General features: G+C 45.8%; 1 protein-coding gene across 1 annotated transcript in view; it reads left to right on the top strand.

The window, feature by feature from the left end:
- herc1 (HECT and RLD domain containing E3 ubiquitin protein ligase family member 1) overlaps positions 1 to 19,371 on the top strand; it is a 265,419-nt gene that overhangs the window by 161,890 nt on the left and 84,158 nt on the right. Inside the window, exons 39-46 of the mRNA XM_078199818.1 lie at positions 1,407 to 1,605; positions 4,136 to 4,296; positions 6,162 to 6,278; positions 8,843 to 9,074; positions 10,238 to 10,362; positions 11,628 to 11,848; positions 14,706 to 14,974; positions 16,544 to 16,596. Coding sequence (XP_078055944.1) covers positions 1,407 to 1,605; positions 4,136 to 4,296; positions 6,162 to 6,278; positions 8,843 to 9,074; positions 10,238 to 10,362; positions 11,628 to 11,848; positions 14,706 to 14,974; positions 16,544 to 16,596 — 1,377 coding nt within the window. The remainder of the gene's footprint in view (positions 1 to 1,406; positions 1,606 to 4,135; positions 4,297 to 6,161; positions 6,279 to 8,842; positions 9,075 to 10,237; positions 10,363 to 11,627; positions 11,849 to 14,705; positions 14,975 to 16,543; positions 16,597 to 19,371) is intronic.

The raw sequence follows: 19,371 nt of genomic DNA, 5'->3' as shown, positions 1-19,371 counted from the left end.
TTTCTGACTGTGGGAGGAAACCTGAGCACCCGGAGGAAACCCACGCCGACTGTGACCCAAGCCAGGAATTGAACCTGGGTCCCTGGCGCTTTGAGGCATCAATGTTGACCACTGTGCCACCATGCTGCCTGTGTTCACCAGTTAGGGCATCTGCAATATTCTTAATTGCTTTCTTTAAAACCTTGATGAAAATGATGTGGACCTGGGAACTGGTCACCCCTGAGTGTCAGAATTTGCAGGGCTATCGGCAGGAAAATAGCACTGGGTAAATTACTCCTGCAGAGGGCCAGCACGGAAAAAACCGGCCAAATGGCCGCCTCCTGTGATGAAGCCATTCTGTAATTCTATGATTTTCTTCATTATTGTTATTTTTCTTATATTAATATTGGTGATTCCTAGCCCCTGACTCAATATTAGTTTTGTTGGGGTTTTGACAAGTAGACATCTTCCTCCACTGTAGGTACTGATGCAATGGACCATCACTGGGGAGAAAGGGTTGGGGAAGTTGAGGACCAGGGGCCAGAATCTTAAAAAGATTAGAGCCAAATCCATCCAGAGTGAAATTAGGAAACATTTGTTCACACAGAGGACGGTAGGAGTTTGGAATACTCTTCCAGAAATGGCAATCAATTGTAAATTCTCAAGCTGAAATTGATCAATAAATTGTTATCTAAGGTGTTGAGGGATATAGGAGCATAGGAATTAGGATCAGAAATAGGCAATTCAACCCCTTCGAGCCTGCCCCGCCATTCAATCAGATCATGGCTGATCTCTCCCTGGTCTCAAATCCACCTCCCCACCTGTTCCCCATATCCCTTTAACCTGTTTTTTAAAATCAGAAATATATCTACCACCTCCTTGAAACCATTCAATGATTCAGACTCCATCGCGCTCTGGGGCAGCGAGTTCCACAAATTCACCCCCCTCTGCGAGAAGTAGTTCCTCCTCATCTCCGTTTTAAAATCTACCGCCTCTCAACCTATACCTGGTTCTAGATTGCTCCACAAGGGGAAACATTTAATTTATCAGCCCCTTTTAGTATTTTATATACCTCGATCAAGTCCCCCCTCATCCTTCTAAACTCCAGAGGGTACAAGCCCAAACTGCTTAATCCCCCCTCAAACGTCAACCCTGGAATCAATCTGGTGAACCTCCTCTGGAGTGTCAATCCTGTTCTTACTTTCCAGCGTATATTCTTATTCCTAGATTGAACAACCTGAGCTATTTTGATAGGTTGTATGAAAGTTCCCCAAGTTTAAATAGTTTAGCCTGGTTTTTATGCATGTGAAAGAATCTGCTTTATCCAAACAGGACTTGGATGTTTCATTTTAATGGGCAGTAATTGGCCGTGGCACAGTTTACCGTTTGCTGGTTTATAAATTCCTCCTGTTATAAATTCCTGGCAGACGTCTCCCAGCAGCCTGAAGAAATGGATGCTGCAATACAGGCGCAGACACCTGTCACCACCAGCCCTTCCGCCTCCAGCACCACCTCATTCATGAGCAGCTCTCTCGAGGACACCACCACCGCTACAACCCCCGTCACTGACACAGAAACCGTGCCTGCTTCCGAATCACCAAGTGTAATGCCACTCAGCCTTCTACGGTATGTGCTGTCACACTCATCTGACCGTTTGAGTGATTGAAAACTGTTCAAATTTTCGTGAAAACGGACACTGAGTCGTAACTCATCAGCAAGTAACGTAGAAACAGAAAAGATAGGAACAGGAGGAACCTTACTTTGGGCGGCACAGTGGTTAGCACTGCTGCCTCACAGCGCCAGGGACCCGGGTTCAAACCCGGCTTGGGTCCCTGTCTGTGTGGAGTTTGCACATTCTCCCCATGTCTACGTGGGTTTCCTCCGGGTGCTCCGGTTTCCTCCCACAGTCCAAAGATGTGCAGGTTAGGTTGATTTGGCCATGCTAAATTGCCCCTTAGTGTCAGAGGGATTAGCTAGGGTAAACACATGGGGTTATGGGGATAGCGCCTGGGTGGGCACACGGAGTTGGGGGTAGTGTGTTAAAGTGGATTGGGGACTGGCTATCCGACAGGAAGCAAAGAGTCGGAATAAATGGGTGTTTTTCCGGTTGGAGGAAGGTAACTAGTGGCGTGCCGCAGGGATCGGTACTCGGGCCGCAACTATTTACCATTTATATAGATGATCTGGAGGAGGGGACGGAGTGTAGGGTAACGAAGTTTGCAGACGACACAAAGATAAGTGGAAAAGTGAATCGTGTGGAGGACGGAGAAGATCTGCAGAGAGATTTGGACAGGCTGAGTGAGTGGGCGAGGATATGGCAAATGGAGTATAACGTTGAGAAATGCGAGGTTATACACTTTGGAGGAAATAATAACAAATGGGATTACTATCTCAATGGAAACAAATTAAAACATGCTACCGTGCAAAGGGACCTGGGGGTCCTTGTGCATGAGACGCAAAAGCCCAGTCTGCAGGTACAACAGGTGATCAAGAAGGCAAATGGGATGTTGGCCTATATTGCGAAGGGGATAGAATATAAAAGCAGGGATGTCTTGATGCACCTGTACAGGGCATTGGTGAGGCCGCAGCTGGAATACTGTGTGCAGTATTGGTCCCCTTATATGAGGAAGGATATATTGGCATTGGAGGGAGTGCAGAGAAGGTTCACCAGGTTGATACCGGAGATGAGGGGTTTGGATTATGAGGAGAGGCTGAGGAGATTGCGTTTGTACTCGTTGGAGTTTAGAAGGATGAGGGGGGATCTTATGGAGACTTATATGATAATGCGGGGGCTGGATAGGGTGGAGGCGGAGAGATTCTTTCCACTTAGTAAGGAAGTTAAAACTAGAGGACACAGCCTCAAAATAAAGGGGGGTCGGTTTAAGACAGAGTTGAGGAGGAACTTCTTCTCCCAGAGGGTGGTGAATCTCTGGAATTCTCTGCCCACTGAGGTGGTGGAGGCTACCTCGCTGAATATGTTTAAAGCGCGGATGGATGGATTCCTGATCGGTAAGGGAATTAAGGGTTATGGGGATCAGGCGGGTAAGTGGTACTGATCCACGTCAGATCAGCCATGATCTTATTGAATGGCGGGGCAGGCTCGAGGGGCTAGATGGCCTACTCCTGCTCCTATTTCTTATGTTCTTATGTTCTTATGATTGTGGACGGGGCAGACTCGATGGGTCAAATGGCCTCCTTCTGCACTGTAGGATTCTATGAGGAGGAGGCCATTCGGACCTTCGAGCCTGCTCCGCCCTTCATCACGATCATGGCTGATTGTCCAACTCAATAGCCTAATCCTGCTTTTTCCCCATGACCTTAGATCCCATTCGCCCCAAGTGCTATATCCAGCCACCTCTTGAATATATTCAATTTTGGAGTCAACTACTTCCTGTGGTAATGAATTCCACAGACTCACCACTCTTTGGGTGAAGAAATGTCTCCTCACCTCAGTCCTAAATGGTCTGTCTGAACTCCAGCAAAAGTAATCCTAACCTAGTCAATCTCTCCTCATGCGTCAGTCCAGCCATCCCCGGAATCATTACCAAGCAACCCTTTTAGATGATGTGAATGTCTTTAATAGTGTGCCATTCTTTTTTGAGCTTCAGCATAGCCGTTTAAACCAAATCGGAATGTGTAAATAAAATTAAATCTGGCACCTCGACTTGTAAAGGAAATTTTTCATGATTATCGCTAGGCTATTCATCCAGAAACTCAGCTGAGGACCTGGGTTCGAATCCCGCCACAGTAGATGGTGGAATTTGAATTCAATAAAAAAAAACTGGAATTAAGAATCTACTGATGACCGTGAAACCATTGTCGATTGTCGGAAAAACCCACCTGTCCTTTAGGAAAGGAAACCTGCCGTCCTTACCCGGTCTGGCCTACATGTGACTCCAGAGCCACAGCAATGTGGTTGACTCTCAACTGCCTTCCAAGGGCAACTAGCGATGGGCAATAAATGCTGGCCAGCCAGCGATGCCCATGTCCCATGAATGAATCCAGAAAAAAATGTTGCAAGTTTTGAAAGTTTGCAGGAGTGTGAGATGTTTTAAGGATGGAGAAAGAAGGGTTTAGATCAGATAGTTGACATGTTCATAATGCTTCTGCAGTCTTTACTGTGGAAGAAATTAATCCATGACATTGTTTCCACCAGCCAAATGTTCTCCAGTTATCCGACTACCACGTTGTTGCCCACTCGACGGGCACAGACCCCACCTGTTTCTTCCTTGCCCACCTCCCCTTCGGAAGAGGTGGGTAGACGACAGAGCCTCACTTCACCAGAGTCTCAACCCACTCGACCAACAAACCGGACAGGTACTGAAACGAATGTGCTTGATACTTGAGGAGAAGTTTGATTGGATTTTATTTCTTTTCATCAACTAGCTTTCGCAAGTGTTTTTCGGGTGTATTCACAGTATTTGTAGACAAGACATCAGTAAATTGGGCAGCACGGTGGTTAGCACTGCTGCCTCACAGCGCCAGGGACCCGGGTTCGATTCCGGCCTCAAGTCACTGCCTGTGCGGAGTCTGCACGTTCTCCCCGTATCTGCATGGGTTTCCTCCGGGTGCTCCGGTTTCCTCCCACAGTCCGAAAGACGTGCGGCTTAGGTTGATTGGCCATGCTAAATTGACCTTAGTATCAGGGGAGCAGTAAGATAAATGTGTGTGGTTACGGGGGATAGAGGCTGGGTGGGATTGTTGTCAGTGCAGACTCGATGGGCCGAATGGCCTCTTTCTGCACTGTAGGGATTCTATGATTCTAAATTGCTTTCACTAAATGAGAAGAAAGGGCAATTTCTTCGATTGCGTTGACTTTTGTTAGAGGAATTGAGGCAATAACGGATTACTTTTTTAAACGCCGTCTCCTGCCACAGCACTGGAACAGGAAGTCGGTGCCACTCTCCTCCTCATTTTCCTCCTGTTGTTCCTGCATCCGGTCTGCTACTCCCTCACTATCCTGCGTACAGCTTTACGCGCTGCTCCTCTCGCCATTTTGTCCAGGGGACAAGGTGACCAGCGAGGGGGGGGTCAAGAGTTTGGAGAGCAAGAAGGGCCGGAGCGGGTGGGAGGCTGGTGAGGTGGTCAGCGAGGCCTTTGAAGTGGGGCAGTGGTTGGCAGAGACCAACGCAAGCAGCTGTCTGCATTGTTGCTAGCAGTGGCATCAGAGGCACTACGACTGCCTTTGTGGTTAGTGTGCCCCTTGCAGTTGCAGTGGCAGCAAACGCAGTCAAGAACTTAACCTCCACACACCAGGTACGCCCAGCTTTTTTGCTTCATGGGTTGGAAATAAATCAGTTTGACTGGTTTGTGTTGTTGAAGTTTCTGTATTGCTTCTACTGTAGTTTATTCTCCAGCACACTGTTTCTGTAGAATCATAGAATCCCTACAGTGCAGAAGAAGGCCATTCGGCCCATTGAGTCTGAACCGGCAACAATTCCATCCAGGCCCTATCCCTGTAACGCCAAGTATTTACCCTGCTAATTCCCCTGACACTAAGAGGCAATTTACCACGGCCAATCAACCTAACCAGCGCGTCTTTGGAGCGAGCACCCGGAGGAAATCCACACGGACATGGGGAGAACGTTGCAGACTCAGCACAGACAGTCACCCAAGGCTGGAATTGAACCCAGGTCCCTGGCGTTGCGAGGCAGCAGTGTTAACCACTGTGCCACCGTGTTGCTCCTTTCTTTTAACTCCTCCGTGGGACATGGGCGTCGCTGGCTGGGCCCAGCATTTATTGCCCATCCCTAGTTGCCCCTTGAGAAGGTGGTGGTGAGCTGCCTTCTTGAATCGCTGCAGTCCACGTGATGTGGGTTGGCCCACAGTGCCGTTAGGGAGGGAATTCCAGGATTTTGACCCAGCGACAGTGGAGGAACGGCTGATATATTTCCAAGTCAGGATGGCGAGTTGTTTGGAGGGGAACTTCTTATCCCAAAAAACTCAACAAGTTCTTCTTGGTGACAAAAAAGGGACCTGGAGGGAGGGAAATGAAATCAAACTTGCACAGCATGTAGAGGACTTTGTGTTTTTATAAATTTTCCTTGTACTCTATCTCATCTCGAGCAACTAACGTTTCCTTAAAGTTAGCCAATTTGTGTGGAAGCTTTGTTTAAAAACTGATCAGTTAAATATAATTGTACGGGTGTCTCTAGCTAATGAGGTTTTGCTTATTTTGTTAGCCTCGTCTGATCCTAGCAGCAGGCTTTCAACTTCACCGCCGCCACCTCCCATTGCTGTGCCCCTCTTGGAAATGGGCTTTTCACTCAGACAGATCACAAAAGCCATGGAAGCCACAGGTAATTAAATTTGTACTCCTATATTAATGATCTTTTGTAATGGATAAATCCCTGAGAGACGAACACTTCGGAAGCATTGGAATTAGAAAGACCTGCCAGATCCATCGCTGGGAGGAAGTTTGCTCTGACCTATCCTTGTTTGAATCTTGTTTTACTTCTAATTTGGTGCCTACAGCTCTGTCAGATGCTGAACAGTTACACAGCCCAGCATCATCAAATCCTGGATGATGATCCACTCAACCTTTCCTCCACTCCACACTCCGGCGCCTGTTCGGGTACACTGAGGAAGAATTTAGCATGGGCCAATTCACCTAACCAGCACGTCTTTCGGACTGTGGGTGGAAATGATGGAAAGGGTGCAAAGGAGATTTAAAAGGATGTTGCCTGGATTGGTTGGCATGCTTGTGAGGATAGGCTGAGGGAGCTCGGTCTTTTCTTCTTGGAGAGACGAAGGATGAGAGGTGACCTGATAGAGGTGTACAAGATGTTGAGAGGTATAGATCGGGTGGATTCTCGGAGGCTTTTTCCCAGGGCTGAAATGGCTGCTACGAGAGGACACAGGTTTAAGGTGCAGGGGAGTAGGTACAGAGGAGATGTCAGGGGTACGTTTTTCACTCAGAGGGTGGTGGGTGAGTGGAATCGGCTGCCGTCAGTGGTGGTGGAGGCAAACTCGATAGAGTCGTTTAAGAGACTTCTGGATGAGTACATGGGACTTAATAGGATTGAGGGTTATAGGTAAGCCTATATATAAGCCTCGGTAGGTAGGGACATGACCGGCGCAACTTGTGGGCCGAAGGGCCTGTTTGTGCTGTATTTTTTCTATGTTCTAAACCGGAGCACCTGGAGGAAACCCCACACAAACATGGGGGAGAATGTGCACTCCATCTGACGAAGGAGCAGCAAGCTCCAAAAGCTTATGGTATTTGCTACCAAATAAACCTGTTGGACTTTAACCTGGTGTTGTGAGACTTCTTACTGTGCTGACCCCACACAGACAGTGACCCGAGGCTGGGAATCGAACCCAGGTCCCTGGCGCTGAGGGGCAGCAGTGCTAACCACTGTGTCACCGTGCCCCCACTATCTGTATTTGATTTTACATTCGTTCCATGAATTATAACCTTCCTAAAAAAAAATCCTGTATGTGGGTCTCTGAGATTCTTTTTGAAGGTAGCAATATGTTTGGGAGGTAGCTAGAATTTCTATTAAAGCAAGCAGTGGCACAATCTGTGTTTGCAATAAGACTTGCAAATCACACTGGTAGATCAGTTCTTCTTGTACATGATGTGGAGATGCTGGCGTTGGACTGGGGTGGGCACAGAAAGAAGTCTCACAACACCAGGTTAAAGTCTAACAGGTTTATTTGCTATCACAAGCTTTCGGAGCATTCACAAGCTTTCGGAGCATTCACCACCTGATGAAGGAGCAGTGCTCTGAAAGCTTATGACACCAAATAAACATGCTGGACTTTAACCTGGTTTTGTGAGGCTTCTTCTTGTACACTAATCGCAGGTGTGGAGATGCTTCTGCAAAGGATAGAGTGGTTCCCTTTGTGCTAAATGCATTTGATTAGAAATCTAGAGTTTCAGAGTTCCTTGTTGCCTTGCTGTAGGTATAGCCGTTAAAGTTGATTTCACTAACTTCCACTCTTACCTTGTACAAGTTGTTGCGGCAGGTGGCAAAGTGCGAGCTCAAAATTCTGCATTTATTACAAGATCATGTTATGCACAATAATTGTGTGCTAGGGGTTTATTGTGCAGCTCACGTAGCTGAGAAGCCTCACCTGGGAGAGATATTGCACAGTACTTCCCATAATCCAGGGGAGGCCATGGCCTAGTGGTATTATCGCTAGACTATTAATCCAGAAACTCAGCTAATGTTCTGGGGACCCGGGTTCGAATCCTGCCACGGCAGATGGTGGATTTTGAATTCAATTTTTAAAAAATCTGGAATTAAGAATCTACTGATGACCATGAAACCATTGTCGATTGTCGTAAAAGCCCATCTGGTTCACTAATGCCCTTTAGGGAAGGAAATCTGCTGTCCTTACCGGACTGGCCTACATGCGATTTCAGAACCACAGCAATGTGGTTGACTCTCAACTGCCCTCGGGCAACTAGGGATGGGCAATAAATGCTGGTCCAGCCAGCGACACCCATGTCCCACAAATGAATTAAACAAATAGCTATTGGGTTGCCCTTGTATCACAGCATAGATTGTCATTCAAAATTAATTTGTTGAACAGCAAGATTTTTGTACGATAATAAAGGCAAAATACTGCAGATGCTGGAATCTGAAACAAAAAGAGAAAAATGCTGGAAAATCTCAGCAGGTCTGACAGCATCTGTGGAGAGAGAATAGAGCCAATGTTTCGAGTCTGGATGACCCTTTGTCAGCTCTGATGAAGGGCCATCCAGACTCAAAATGTTGGCTCTATTCTCTCTCCACAGATGCTGTCAAACCTGCTGAGGTTTTCCAAGAGTTTTGTCGTTCTCACTGGTTTTTCTTACAGGATATTGTTTATTGAGTTGATTTGAGTCTGTACTTTTTATATAAAATGCATTTAGGTGCCAGGGGAGAAGCCGATGCCCAGAATATCACCGTGCTGGCCATGTGGATGATCGAGCACCCGAGTACAGAGGAAGACGATGAGTCACAGTCGGCGGTCACTTCAGAGTCATGCCACGGGGCGACTGCTTCAGGCAATAGTGACAAGTCCAGAGACCAGGGCTACTTCCAGTCTCCTGGAGAGATACCTGCTGTCGATGCCACGGAGCTGGAGGAAGGGTTCAGTGAAGGGTACGTTGGTGACTTGCTACTCGAGGGTAACTACTTTTTTAGAAACTCGAGTCAGACGATTTTACGGTTACACCATGTAATATTTCCTCTGAAAACAGCCGTTGTTACCTTAAGATTTCCTTCGAAGAACTGAGAGGTCGCAATGTTCCAAGCACCTGCTTCCGTCGGAAAAAGATACAGAAGTCTGAGGCCACGTACCCACTGACTCAAGAACAGCTTCTGTCCTGCTGCCATCAGACTTTTGGATGGTCCTACCATATATTAAGCTGATCTTTCTCTTCACCCCAACTCTGGCTGCAACACTATATATTCTGCACCCTCTCCTTTCCTTTAAAGAATCCCCACAGTGCAGAAGGAGGCCCATTGTATCTGCACCAACAACAACCCCACGCAGGTTTGATCCTTGTAACCTAGGATTCTTCTCCCCTATGTACTCTATGAATAGTATGCTTTGTCTGTATAGTGCACAAGAAACAATACTTTTCATTGCATCCCTATACATGTGACAATAATGAATCAAATCACACTCAGTCTGGAGGAATGACTGGGACAGGTGAAAGAAGTAGATAAACCTTCCAAGAACTTTGAAAATTGCAGTATAACCTTCAAATTCACTGTATAGTTAAGCCTGAGAAATGGTAGGTTTCAGTAGTGGGAAGTAAACAATGTTAAAAATGTCAACTCAAGCTACCTTGAACTTATCCGAAACTGGTTTTAGTGGGAGCAGGATGGAGAGATCATAGAATTCCTACAGTGCCAAAGGAGGCCATTCAGCCCATTGAGTTGGACCAACTCGCCAACAGAGCATCCCACCTTGTCCTATCCCCATAGCCCCACATATTTACCCCACTAATCCCCCTAACCTACACACCTTGGGACACTAAGGGACAATTCAGCATGGCCAATCCACCTAGCATCTTTGGACTGTGGGAGGAAACTGGAGCACCCAGAGGAAACCCACGCAGACACGGGGAGATTGTGCAAGCTCCACACAGATAGTGACCCAAGCTGGGAATTGAACCTGTGTCCCTGGCGCTGAGAGGCAGTGCTAACCACTGTGCCGCCGTGCCGTTGTGACCGAAATAGGCCAGGAATTACAATTAATCACTATTATTTCATTGACTAATTAGGTGTTAAAGTGTTCCATTTTGCTTTTTTTGCAGCCCAAACCGACTGGATCAAGAGGAGAATGGATCATCTACCAATGTACCTTCTTCCAGAAGCCGTTCAACTGTCACCAGGAGACAAAAGTTTGAGCTGGCCGCTCGGACTCTGTTAGCACGTGCAGGTGATTCAAACATTCTTACACAAAACCCAGCACTCAAACTGTTTAAACAAGAGTGTGTGTGCGTGTGTGCGTGCGCGGTTCATCCCCTTTTATAATATTCACTAAGGCATGAACTGATATGAAGAATGCAGAAGAGGCCCATCGAGTTTGCATTGACGCATGAAAGTTCCTGACCTGCCCACTTAATCCCACTTGCCAGCACTTGGCCCATAGCCTTGAATGTTATGGCGTGTCAAGTACTCATCCAGGTACTTTTCAAAGGATGTGAGGCAACCCACCTCCACCACCCTCCCAGGCAGCGCATTCCAGACTGTCACCACCCTCTGGGTAAAAACAATTTTCCTCACATTCCCCCCCCCCCCTCGCTTTTAACTTTTCTCTCCTCGTAACTGACCCTTCAACAAAGGGGAACAGCTGCTCCCTACCCACCCTGTCCATGCCCCTCATAATCTTGAACACCTCAACCAGGTCGCCCCTTAATCTTCTCTGCTCCAACGAAAGCAACCCAAGCCTATCCAACCTCTCTTTTGTAACTTAAATGTTCCATCCCAGGCAGCATCCCGGTGAATCTCCTCTGCACCCCCTTCCAGTGCGTTCACGTCCTTCCTATAACGTGGCGACCAGAACTACACACAGTACTCCAGCTGTGGCCTCACCAAAGTTCTAAACAACTCCATCATGACTTCTCTGCTTTTGTAAGGGGAGGCATTGGCCTAATGGTATTATCACCAGACTATTAATCCAGAAACTCAGCGAATGTTCTGGTGACCCGGTTTCAAATCCCGCCGCAGCAAATGGTGGAATTTGAATTCAATAACATATATCTTGGAATTAAGAATCTACTGATGACCATGAAACCATTGTCGATTGTCGGAAAACCCCATCTGGTTCACTAATATCCTTTAGGGAAGGAAATCTGCCATCCTTACCCGGTCTGGCCGGGTGACTCAAGAGCCACAGCAATGTGGTTGACTCTCAATTGCCTACCAAGGGCAACTAGGAATGGGCAATAAATGTTGGCCAGCCAGCGACGCCCATGTCCCACGAATGGATAAAAAAAAATCTATAGGTTATTACTAATCTCATTTAGGAAAAGTTGCACTGTACAAAATAATGTCCAATTGGGTTGCTTGTCTTGTAGACCTATTTGAAAGCCATGATAAAGTGAATTGTTCTGCATTTTTATTTAGGACTGCGATATCTTTGTATGGTTCACGTGGGGTATTTAGTAAGTTGATAAAGTGCTTTTCATTTTAAAATTACAGCAGGACTGTACCGTTCAGTTCAGGCACATCGAAACCAAAGCCGGCGAGAGGGGACATCGATGCCCCAAGACCCAGGCGGCCTCTATGACTTCAACCTTGACGAGGAATTGGAGATTGACCTGGATGATGAAGCCATGGAAGCCATGTTTGGGCAGGACTTTGCGAGTGATAGTGATATTTTGGGAATGTGGATTCCAGAGGTACTGGACTGGCCAACATGGGTGTGTGGTTGCAGCTTGCGCTGCTTTTGCTTATTTACCTTCAGCTTGTGCTCAAACCCTGTCTTCACTGCGGCGTATTTTTAAAAGTTATTGATTGTTATATTGGCAGCATTAGAAAGGATTAGGTTCTGAGCAACAGGAGTCTGAGTATTTTGAGGACTCTGGGTCTGTACTCAATGGAGTTTGGAAGGATGAAGGGGAGGGATCTCTTTCAAACTTACAGAATACTGAAAGGCTGGGATAGAATGGACGTGGAGAAGATGTTTACATTAGTAGTAGAGACTCGGATCCGAGGGCACAGCCTCAGTAAAGGGATGACCATTTAGAACCAAGATGCGGAGGAATTTCTTCAGCCAGAGGGCGGTGAATCTATTGCCAAGGAAGGCTGTGGAGGCCAGGTCATTGAGTGTATTTAAGACAGAGATAGATAGGGTCTTGATTGGTAAGGGGATCAAAGGTTATGGAGAAAAGGCGGGAGAATGGAATTGAGAAACTGATCAGCCACAATTGAACGGTTGAGCAGACGCGATGGGCCGAATGACCAAATTCTGCTCCTGTATCTTATGGTCTAAATCCCAAGCCTATTTAAGCACACACGTTTACTTTATATAGAGAGAGGGGTTATAGAATTAGAAGCCTGGAATTCTCATGGGACTAAGGGTGAAAGCAAACCCTTTCTGTGAAAATCCCCGAGTCACCACACTCCGGCGCCTGTTCGGGCATGCTGAGGGAGAATTTAGCACGGCCAATGCACCCTAACCAGCATGGCTTTCGGACTGTGGGAGGGAACCGGAGCACCCGGAGGAAACCCACGCAGACACGGGGAGAATGTGCAGACTCCACACAGACAGACACCCAAGCCGGGAATTGAACCCGGGTCCCTGGCGCTGTGGGGGAAAGGGCCTGGGTAAGGTACTCTGTCAGAAAGAGTCTGTGCAGAATCGATGGGCTGAATGGCCTCCTTCTGCACAGTAGGGATTCTATGATCCTAAGAAAAATGCTGCTTGTAAAATGTTTCTTCAGTAACATTATTGCTTATAGTATAAAAGCAGCAGAATCTATGCTGAATGTATCTCATGTAGAGATCTGATCACTACGCTGAATACTTAAGAGCTGTGTCCTTCCTTTTTTTCCTTTAATATTACTCTGGAGAATATAGCTTCACAAAATGGTATCCAGTGCTTTTGGTACAAAGGTCTTGTTGTCTTCAAGAGATATTGAGCCATTTAAAGGCAAATCCATTTTTGTTTGTTTTAGTTTCATCTACACACCGTGTGAGTAGAACCTTGCTTTATTGACTCTGGGAAAGCCACTTATTAAGAACTTGCTTTTTTATAGTGCTTTTCTCTACCTCCAGGCATCCTATGGTTAAAGAATTATGTACCTTTGAAGTGTAGTGTTACAATGTGCCAACAGGGCCAACCAGTTTGCGATAAGGAGATAATTAGACAGATAATCTGCTTTACTAATGTCAACTAAGTACATGCTCGCTAATTGGTCATGTATTAAACTGTCTCTGGATCTGATTGAGACCTTCAGTGTTCCACAAATTAACGCATCCACCACTGAATCACTATGAACCTGTAGTCTTTCTTGAAGGATGTAGCATTGCTATCACTGACTTTGGTTTGGGCTTTCAGCTAATGAACGATAACTTTAATGTCAATCAGGTCCTGTTAGTTGTCCTATTGCTTTATCTATCACCACAGCCATTAGAAGTGGATCATCCTTTTCTCTCTGTGAATGTTTATGGAACTCTGGTTGCTTGGTCTCAAGCAAGTAATTTTGGAAACCTTGATATTTATTTGTTCATTCGTATATTGACTGAGGGCGGCCCGGTGGCACAGTGATTCGCACCACTGCCTCACAGTGCCAGGGACCCGGGTTCAATTCCGGCCTCGGGTGACTCTATGGAGTTTGCATGTTCTCCCCGTGTCTGTGTGGCTTTCCTCCTACATCCAAAGATGTACGAGGAAGCGTAGAATCCTACAATGCAGAAAGAGACCATTCAGCCCATCGAGTCTGCATTGATCACAATCCCAAATAGATTGATTGGCTGTGCAAAATTGCCCCTTAGTGTCAGGGGATTAATTAGCAGGGTAAATACGCAGGCTTACTGGGTCAGGGCCTGGGTGGCGTTGTTGCAGGCTCGATGCAAAAGCAGTGGTTCCAATATGTCGTCCAAGGACTGGATAGATAAGTAGATGGTTGAATTTACATTTTGTTGTCATTTTATAGGGGTGATGCAGGTGGAGGTGAAGGCCAGAGATTATGATTCTTCTTCCTGTTCCTGTCTGTCTTCCCCACCTCTTAATGAGGTAGCAGTTATTTAGTGCTTGGAAGACTGCAATTGGAGTAAATGTCAAGTTACTGAGCCATAATAATTTCATCATATATTTTGTAGCTTGCTTTAACTTCACGGCCTACAGCAGTGTAGCTCTGTTATGTACAGAGCTTAAATTAGGATAGATAGTGTACTTTTAATAAGACTTTCTTTCATCACATTACTTGCATCCTCCTCTATCCCCTCTGAGCCCGTGTAGGATTTCTGGGTTTAGAAGTTGGCAGTTCAGTTTCGCTTCAGCTGAAAGCCCTTGTTTAATCACAGCACCACTACCACAATGCGTGGATGTGTTTTTCGACTCAGTCGAGCTAAGTTTTGCTCTTGTGGCATGTATGAATATGCATATTATTCAGAGAATGAAGAAATCCTCCTAACACACTTACCAATGTTTGGCTTTTGCTGCCCCTTTTGAAGTTGCGTCTGATTGCTTTTAACCCTGGTGTATTAATAGTTCAAGATTTTTTTTTTTTGTAAACATTTCCTCCCCTAACTGATCCCTTTATCTTTCTGCAGCACGTTTGTGAGTCCGATGAAAGGGACGAGGTAGTCATCTGTGAACTCTGTGATGCAAATGTCGCTCAGTTTAATCATCACATGAAGAGAAACCACCCAGGCTGTGGGCGCAGTGCCAACCGGCAGGGCTATCGCAGCAATGGCTCCTATGTCGATGGATGGTTTGGCGGTGAGTGCGGAAGTGGAAATCCATATTACCTGTTGTGTAGCAGCTGCAGGGACAAGTACCTAGCCATGAAGAGCAAGACAAAGACCCCCGCTTCAGAAAGGTAAGCTGAGAGACATCTTCAAAGAGAGGACGTAACGCGACTTGCCTACTGAATTATTTGGCGAGATCTTTTGATGCAAATAAGTGTATAATTTCTGAGCAATTACTGAAAACATTTTCTTCCTTAAATCACAAGTATTGTTAAATATCAGGAGGATTTGTGAATTGTGTGTAGAAATTTTATGAAAACACTTTTGTTTTCCTCAAATCACACCAAAATATTAATGCTTTGATCAGTGGGCATCAAGATCTAAATACAATTTGATCTCAAACTGTGGTTTAATATATTAAAGGGCCTTTGTTGAAAGAATGAAAGACCAATAACTTCACAGGAAGGTTCACTAGTTTGGTTGGGGAAAGCCTAAACAGCCCAGAGATGTGTGGGTTAGGTTGATTGGCCATGATAAATTGCCCCTTACTGTCAGGGGGACTAGCTAGGGTAAATACATGCGGTTACAGGGATAGGGCCTGGGTGGTCGATGCAGGCTTGATGGGCTTAATTGGCTCCTCCTGCACTATAGGGATTCTATGATTCTAAGTTCTCATGGGGATGGACATCAGCTTGAAGCCACAATAAAGTTTGAAGATAAAGGTAATCGCATATGTTGTTTAAAAGACGCATCTTCTTTATATAATAAAATAACAAAGTTTAACAATAACAGTAATTCAACAGAACAGCAATAACTCTGAAAACAGGAGCGCTAGTAAAATGGGTCTTATTTATAGAACACTTTCTTGCAGACTGAAAAGCCCTCTAAAGCCCACACATGCTTCCAAACTCTCAGGACTGAAGTATTAGACTGTTGACTGAGGTTGGCAGTGGTTAGCACTGCTGCCTCACAGCGCCAGGGACCTGGGTTCAATTCTGGCCTTGGGTCACTGTCTGTGTGGAGTTTGCACATTCTCCCCGTGTCTGTGTGGGTTTCTTCCCACAGTCCAAAGATGTGCGAGTTAGATTGATTGGCATTGCAAAATTACCCCTTAGTGTCAGGGGATTGGTGGGGTGATGGAGATAGGGCTTGGGTGGGATTGTTGTCGGTGCAGGCTCGATGGGCTGAATGGCCGGCTTGCGCACTGTAGGGATTCTATGATTCTAATTACATAAGAGAAAAGGCTTATAAGAACACTCTGTACTCAAAATGACACTAACATTTTCGCGGGGGAGGGGGTAAAACTTGAATGTTGAAGGTTTCCATGGTCTATGTTTGAAGTCAAGCGGACGTTCTCCCAACGTTTTTCTCCTGGCCAAATACCAGATCAGAGAAGTATTGCCATGACCGCACTGGCTGGTTGTTTCTCCAATCGCTGATTGTGGGGACTTGCTGCCCCTGAGTAGCTGTTTAGTTAGCTAATGTAACAGTAATGGCTCCTGAGGAAAGTGTGATTAATTGTGTGAGGCACCTACGTTGCTTCGATGTTAATTGTGCCGGGGAATAATAGCCCAGCACAACCCTCATCTGAAGCCCTGGAATCTGGGGAACATGTCTACCCGCCTGGTTAAAATCTGTCTGATGTACTTTATGATTAATATCTCTATTATTAGAAAAAATGACAATTGTGTATTTTACAGATACAAAGGCCAGGCACCGGATCTGATAGGCAAGCAGGACAGCATATATGAAGGTATTTGCTTGGCCACTGACTATTTAAAGTAGAATGGCCATTTAAATCGATGCTTGTCAATCCATTTAGTCCTTTTTACTCTTTGATGGAGATATAGGATTTTTAAAAATTAATTCGTGGGACATGGGCGTCGCTGGCTGGGCCAGCATTTATTGCCCATCCCTAGTTGCCCTTGAGAAGGTGGTGGTGAGCTGCCTTCTTGAATCGCTGCAGTCCACGTGCTGTGGGTTGACCCACAATGCCGTTAGGGAGGGAATTCCAGGATTTTGACCCAGCGACTGTAAAGGAACGGCCGATATATTTCCAAGTCAGGACGGTGAGTGGCTTGGAGGTGAACTTGCAGGTGGTGGTGTTCCTATGTATCTGCTGCCCTTGTCCTTCTAGATGGAAGTGGTTGTGGGTTTGGAATAGGGATGCTTCGCTGCAATTGTACAGGGCATTGTTGAAGCCACACCTGGAGTATTGTGTGCAGTTTTGCTTTCCTTCTCTGAGGAAGGATGTCTTTGCTAGGGAGGGAGTACAGCGAAGATTTACCAGGCTGATTCCTGGGATGGCAAATCTGTCATATGAGGAGAGACAAAGTTGGTTTGGATTATATTCACTGGAGGTTAGAAGAGTGAGGGGGATCTCAAAAACTTATCAAGTTCAAACAGGGTTAGACAGAGTAGATTCAGAAAGAATGTTCCCAATGATGGGGGAGTCCAGAACTCGGGGTCATAGTTTGAGGATAAGGGGTAAACCTTTTAGAACTGAGGTGAGGAGAAATTTCTTCACCCAGAGGATGGTGAATGTGTGGAATTCACTACCACAGAAAGTAGTTGAGGCCAAAATGTTGTCTGATTTCAAGAAATTAGGCATAGCTCTTGGGGCTCAAGGGATATGGGGGAACGGAGGGATCAGGATATTGATTAGTCGTGATCAAAATGAATGACGGAGCAGGCTCGAAGGGCCCAATGGCCTACTCCTGTTTCTAGTTTCTATGATGGGATATGGATGCTGTTGGCAAGGGCAGCATTTGGCACCAATCTCTAATTGCCCTTGAGAAGATGGTGAGTGCTTATTTGAAATGCTGCAGTCCATCTTGCGTTGGTGCACCCACGGTGATTTTGGGGACATCCAGCAGTTTTCCCCGGAGATAGTGAAGGAACGGCATTATAGTTGCTTGGTAGTGCAGAACTTTAGTATTGCTTGGGGAAAAAAAAGAGACATGCTGTCAAAACTTTTTTGTCTTGCTCAGATTGTAAGAATACTAAATTTCAAAGGGAGATTTGATATTCTTGTGATTCTTGTCCTGGTGCAAGTGAAATGAAAAGCTTTGACAGCAGGTATAACTATGGGGATAACTGGCATAACTATAGGGTTCATGGTGGGAGATATAGGAAGGATATCAGAGGTAGGTTCTTTACGCAGAGAGTGGTTGGGGTGTGGAATGGACTGCCTGCAGTGATAGCGGAGTCAGACACTTTAGGAACATTTAAGCGGTTATTGGATAGGCACATGGAGCACACCAGGATGATAGGGAGTGGGATAGCTTGATCTTGGTTTCGGATAAAGCTCGGCACAACGTCGTGGGCCGAAGGGCCTGTTCTGTGCTGTACTGTTCTATGTTCTATGTGGCAGGTCTTTTGTTTAATGATAACCTCCAGGATGTTGCTGGTGGGTGGTTTTAGCAATGGTAATACTGTTTTGACTCTTAAAGGGAGATGGTTAGATATTCTCTCGGAGGTGACTGTTGGCCGCCAGTTGTTTGGTACAAATGTTTCTTGCCACTTACAGCCCATGCAACATTCATGCCACACCGTACCATACAACACAATATTTATGACATTATTAAGTTTAAATTCTAAGGATGAATTTTTCTGATTGGTTTCCTGATCTTTTAGTTGTGTGAGGGTGCGCATCACACTAGATTGGGATTAGTGACGCACAAAAGTGGCAAGGGTCCGCAACCAAACATTGAAACAGGAGATGCCATTTATTCTCTTCAGCCTGTTTTGCCCATTCAGGTAGATCGTAGCTGATCATTATCCAAACTCCATCCACTCACTCTGGCTCTACATCCCTTCATTCCCTTGGCTAGCAAAAATCTATTGACCTTAGATTTAAAATTATTAGTTGAGCTAACGTCTACTGCTTTTTCTGCACGCTTCTCCCTTCGTTTTCATAGAATCGCTACAGTGCAGAAGGAGGCCATTCGGCCCATCGAGTCTGCACCGCATCCAGAGATGTTCAGTAACTTCCTTCCTGATCGGCCTAGCTCCCATTTTAATGTCTCGTCCTGGACTCCTCCATCTGCAGCAAAGGTCTCTCTCTCTCCATATTTTTCTTTCCCTGAGAGAAAGGGGAAATCACCGCCTTCCCCAAGAAATGTGATTCTTTTTAAGCACAGTAAGAAGTCTCACAACACCAGGTTAAAGTCCAACAGGTTTATTGGGTAGCAAATACCATAAGCTTTTGGAGCACAGCTCCTTCGTCAGATGGAGTGGATATCTGTTCTCCAACAGTGCACAGACACAGAAATCAAGTTACAGAATACTAATTAGAATGCAAATCTCTACAGCCAGCCAGGTCTTAAAGGTACAGATAATATGGGTGGAGGGAGCATTCAACACAGGTTAAAGAGATGTGTATTGTCTCCAGACAGAACAGCTAGTGAGTCAGCTCTTTAACCTGTGTTGAATGCTCCCTCCACCCACATTGTCAGTACATTTAAGACCTGGCTGGCTGTAGAGATTTGCATTCTAATCAGTATTCTGTAATTTGATTTGTGTCTGT

Source organism: Mustelus asterias, chromosome 29, assembly GCF_964213995.1.
Source record: "Mustelus asterias chromosome 29, sMusAst1.hap1.1, whole genome shotgun sequence".
Lineage (NCBI taxonomy): Eukaryota > Metazoa > Chordata > Chondrichthyes > Carcharhiniformes > Triakidae > Mustelus > Mustelus asterias.
The sequence above is the reverse complement of the archived record's forward strand: the minus strand, read 5'-3'. Positions and strand labels throughout refer to the sequence as shown.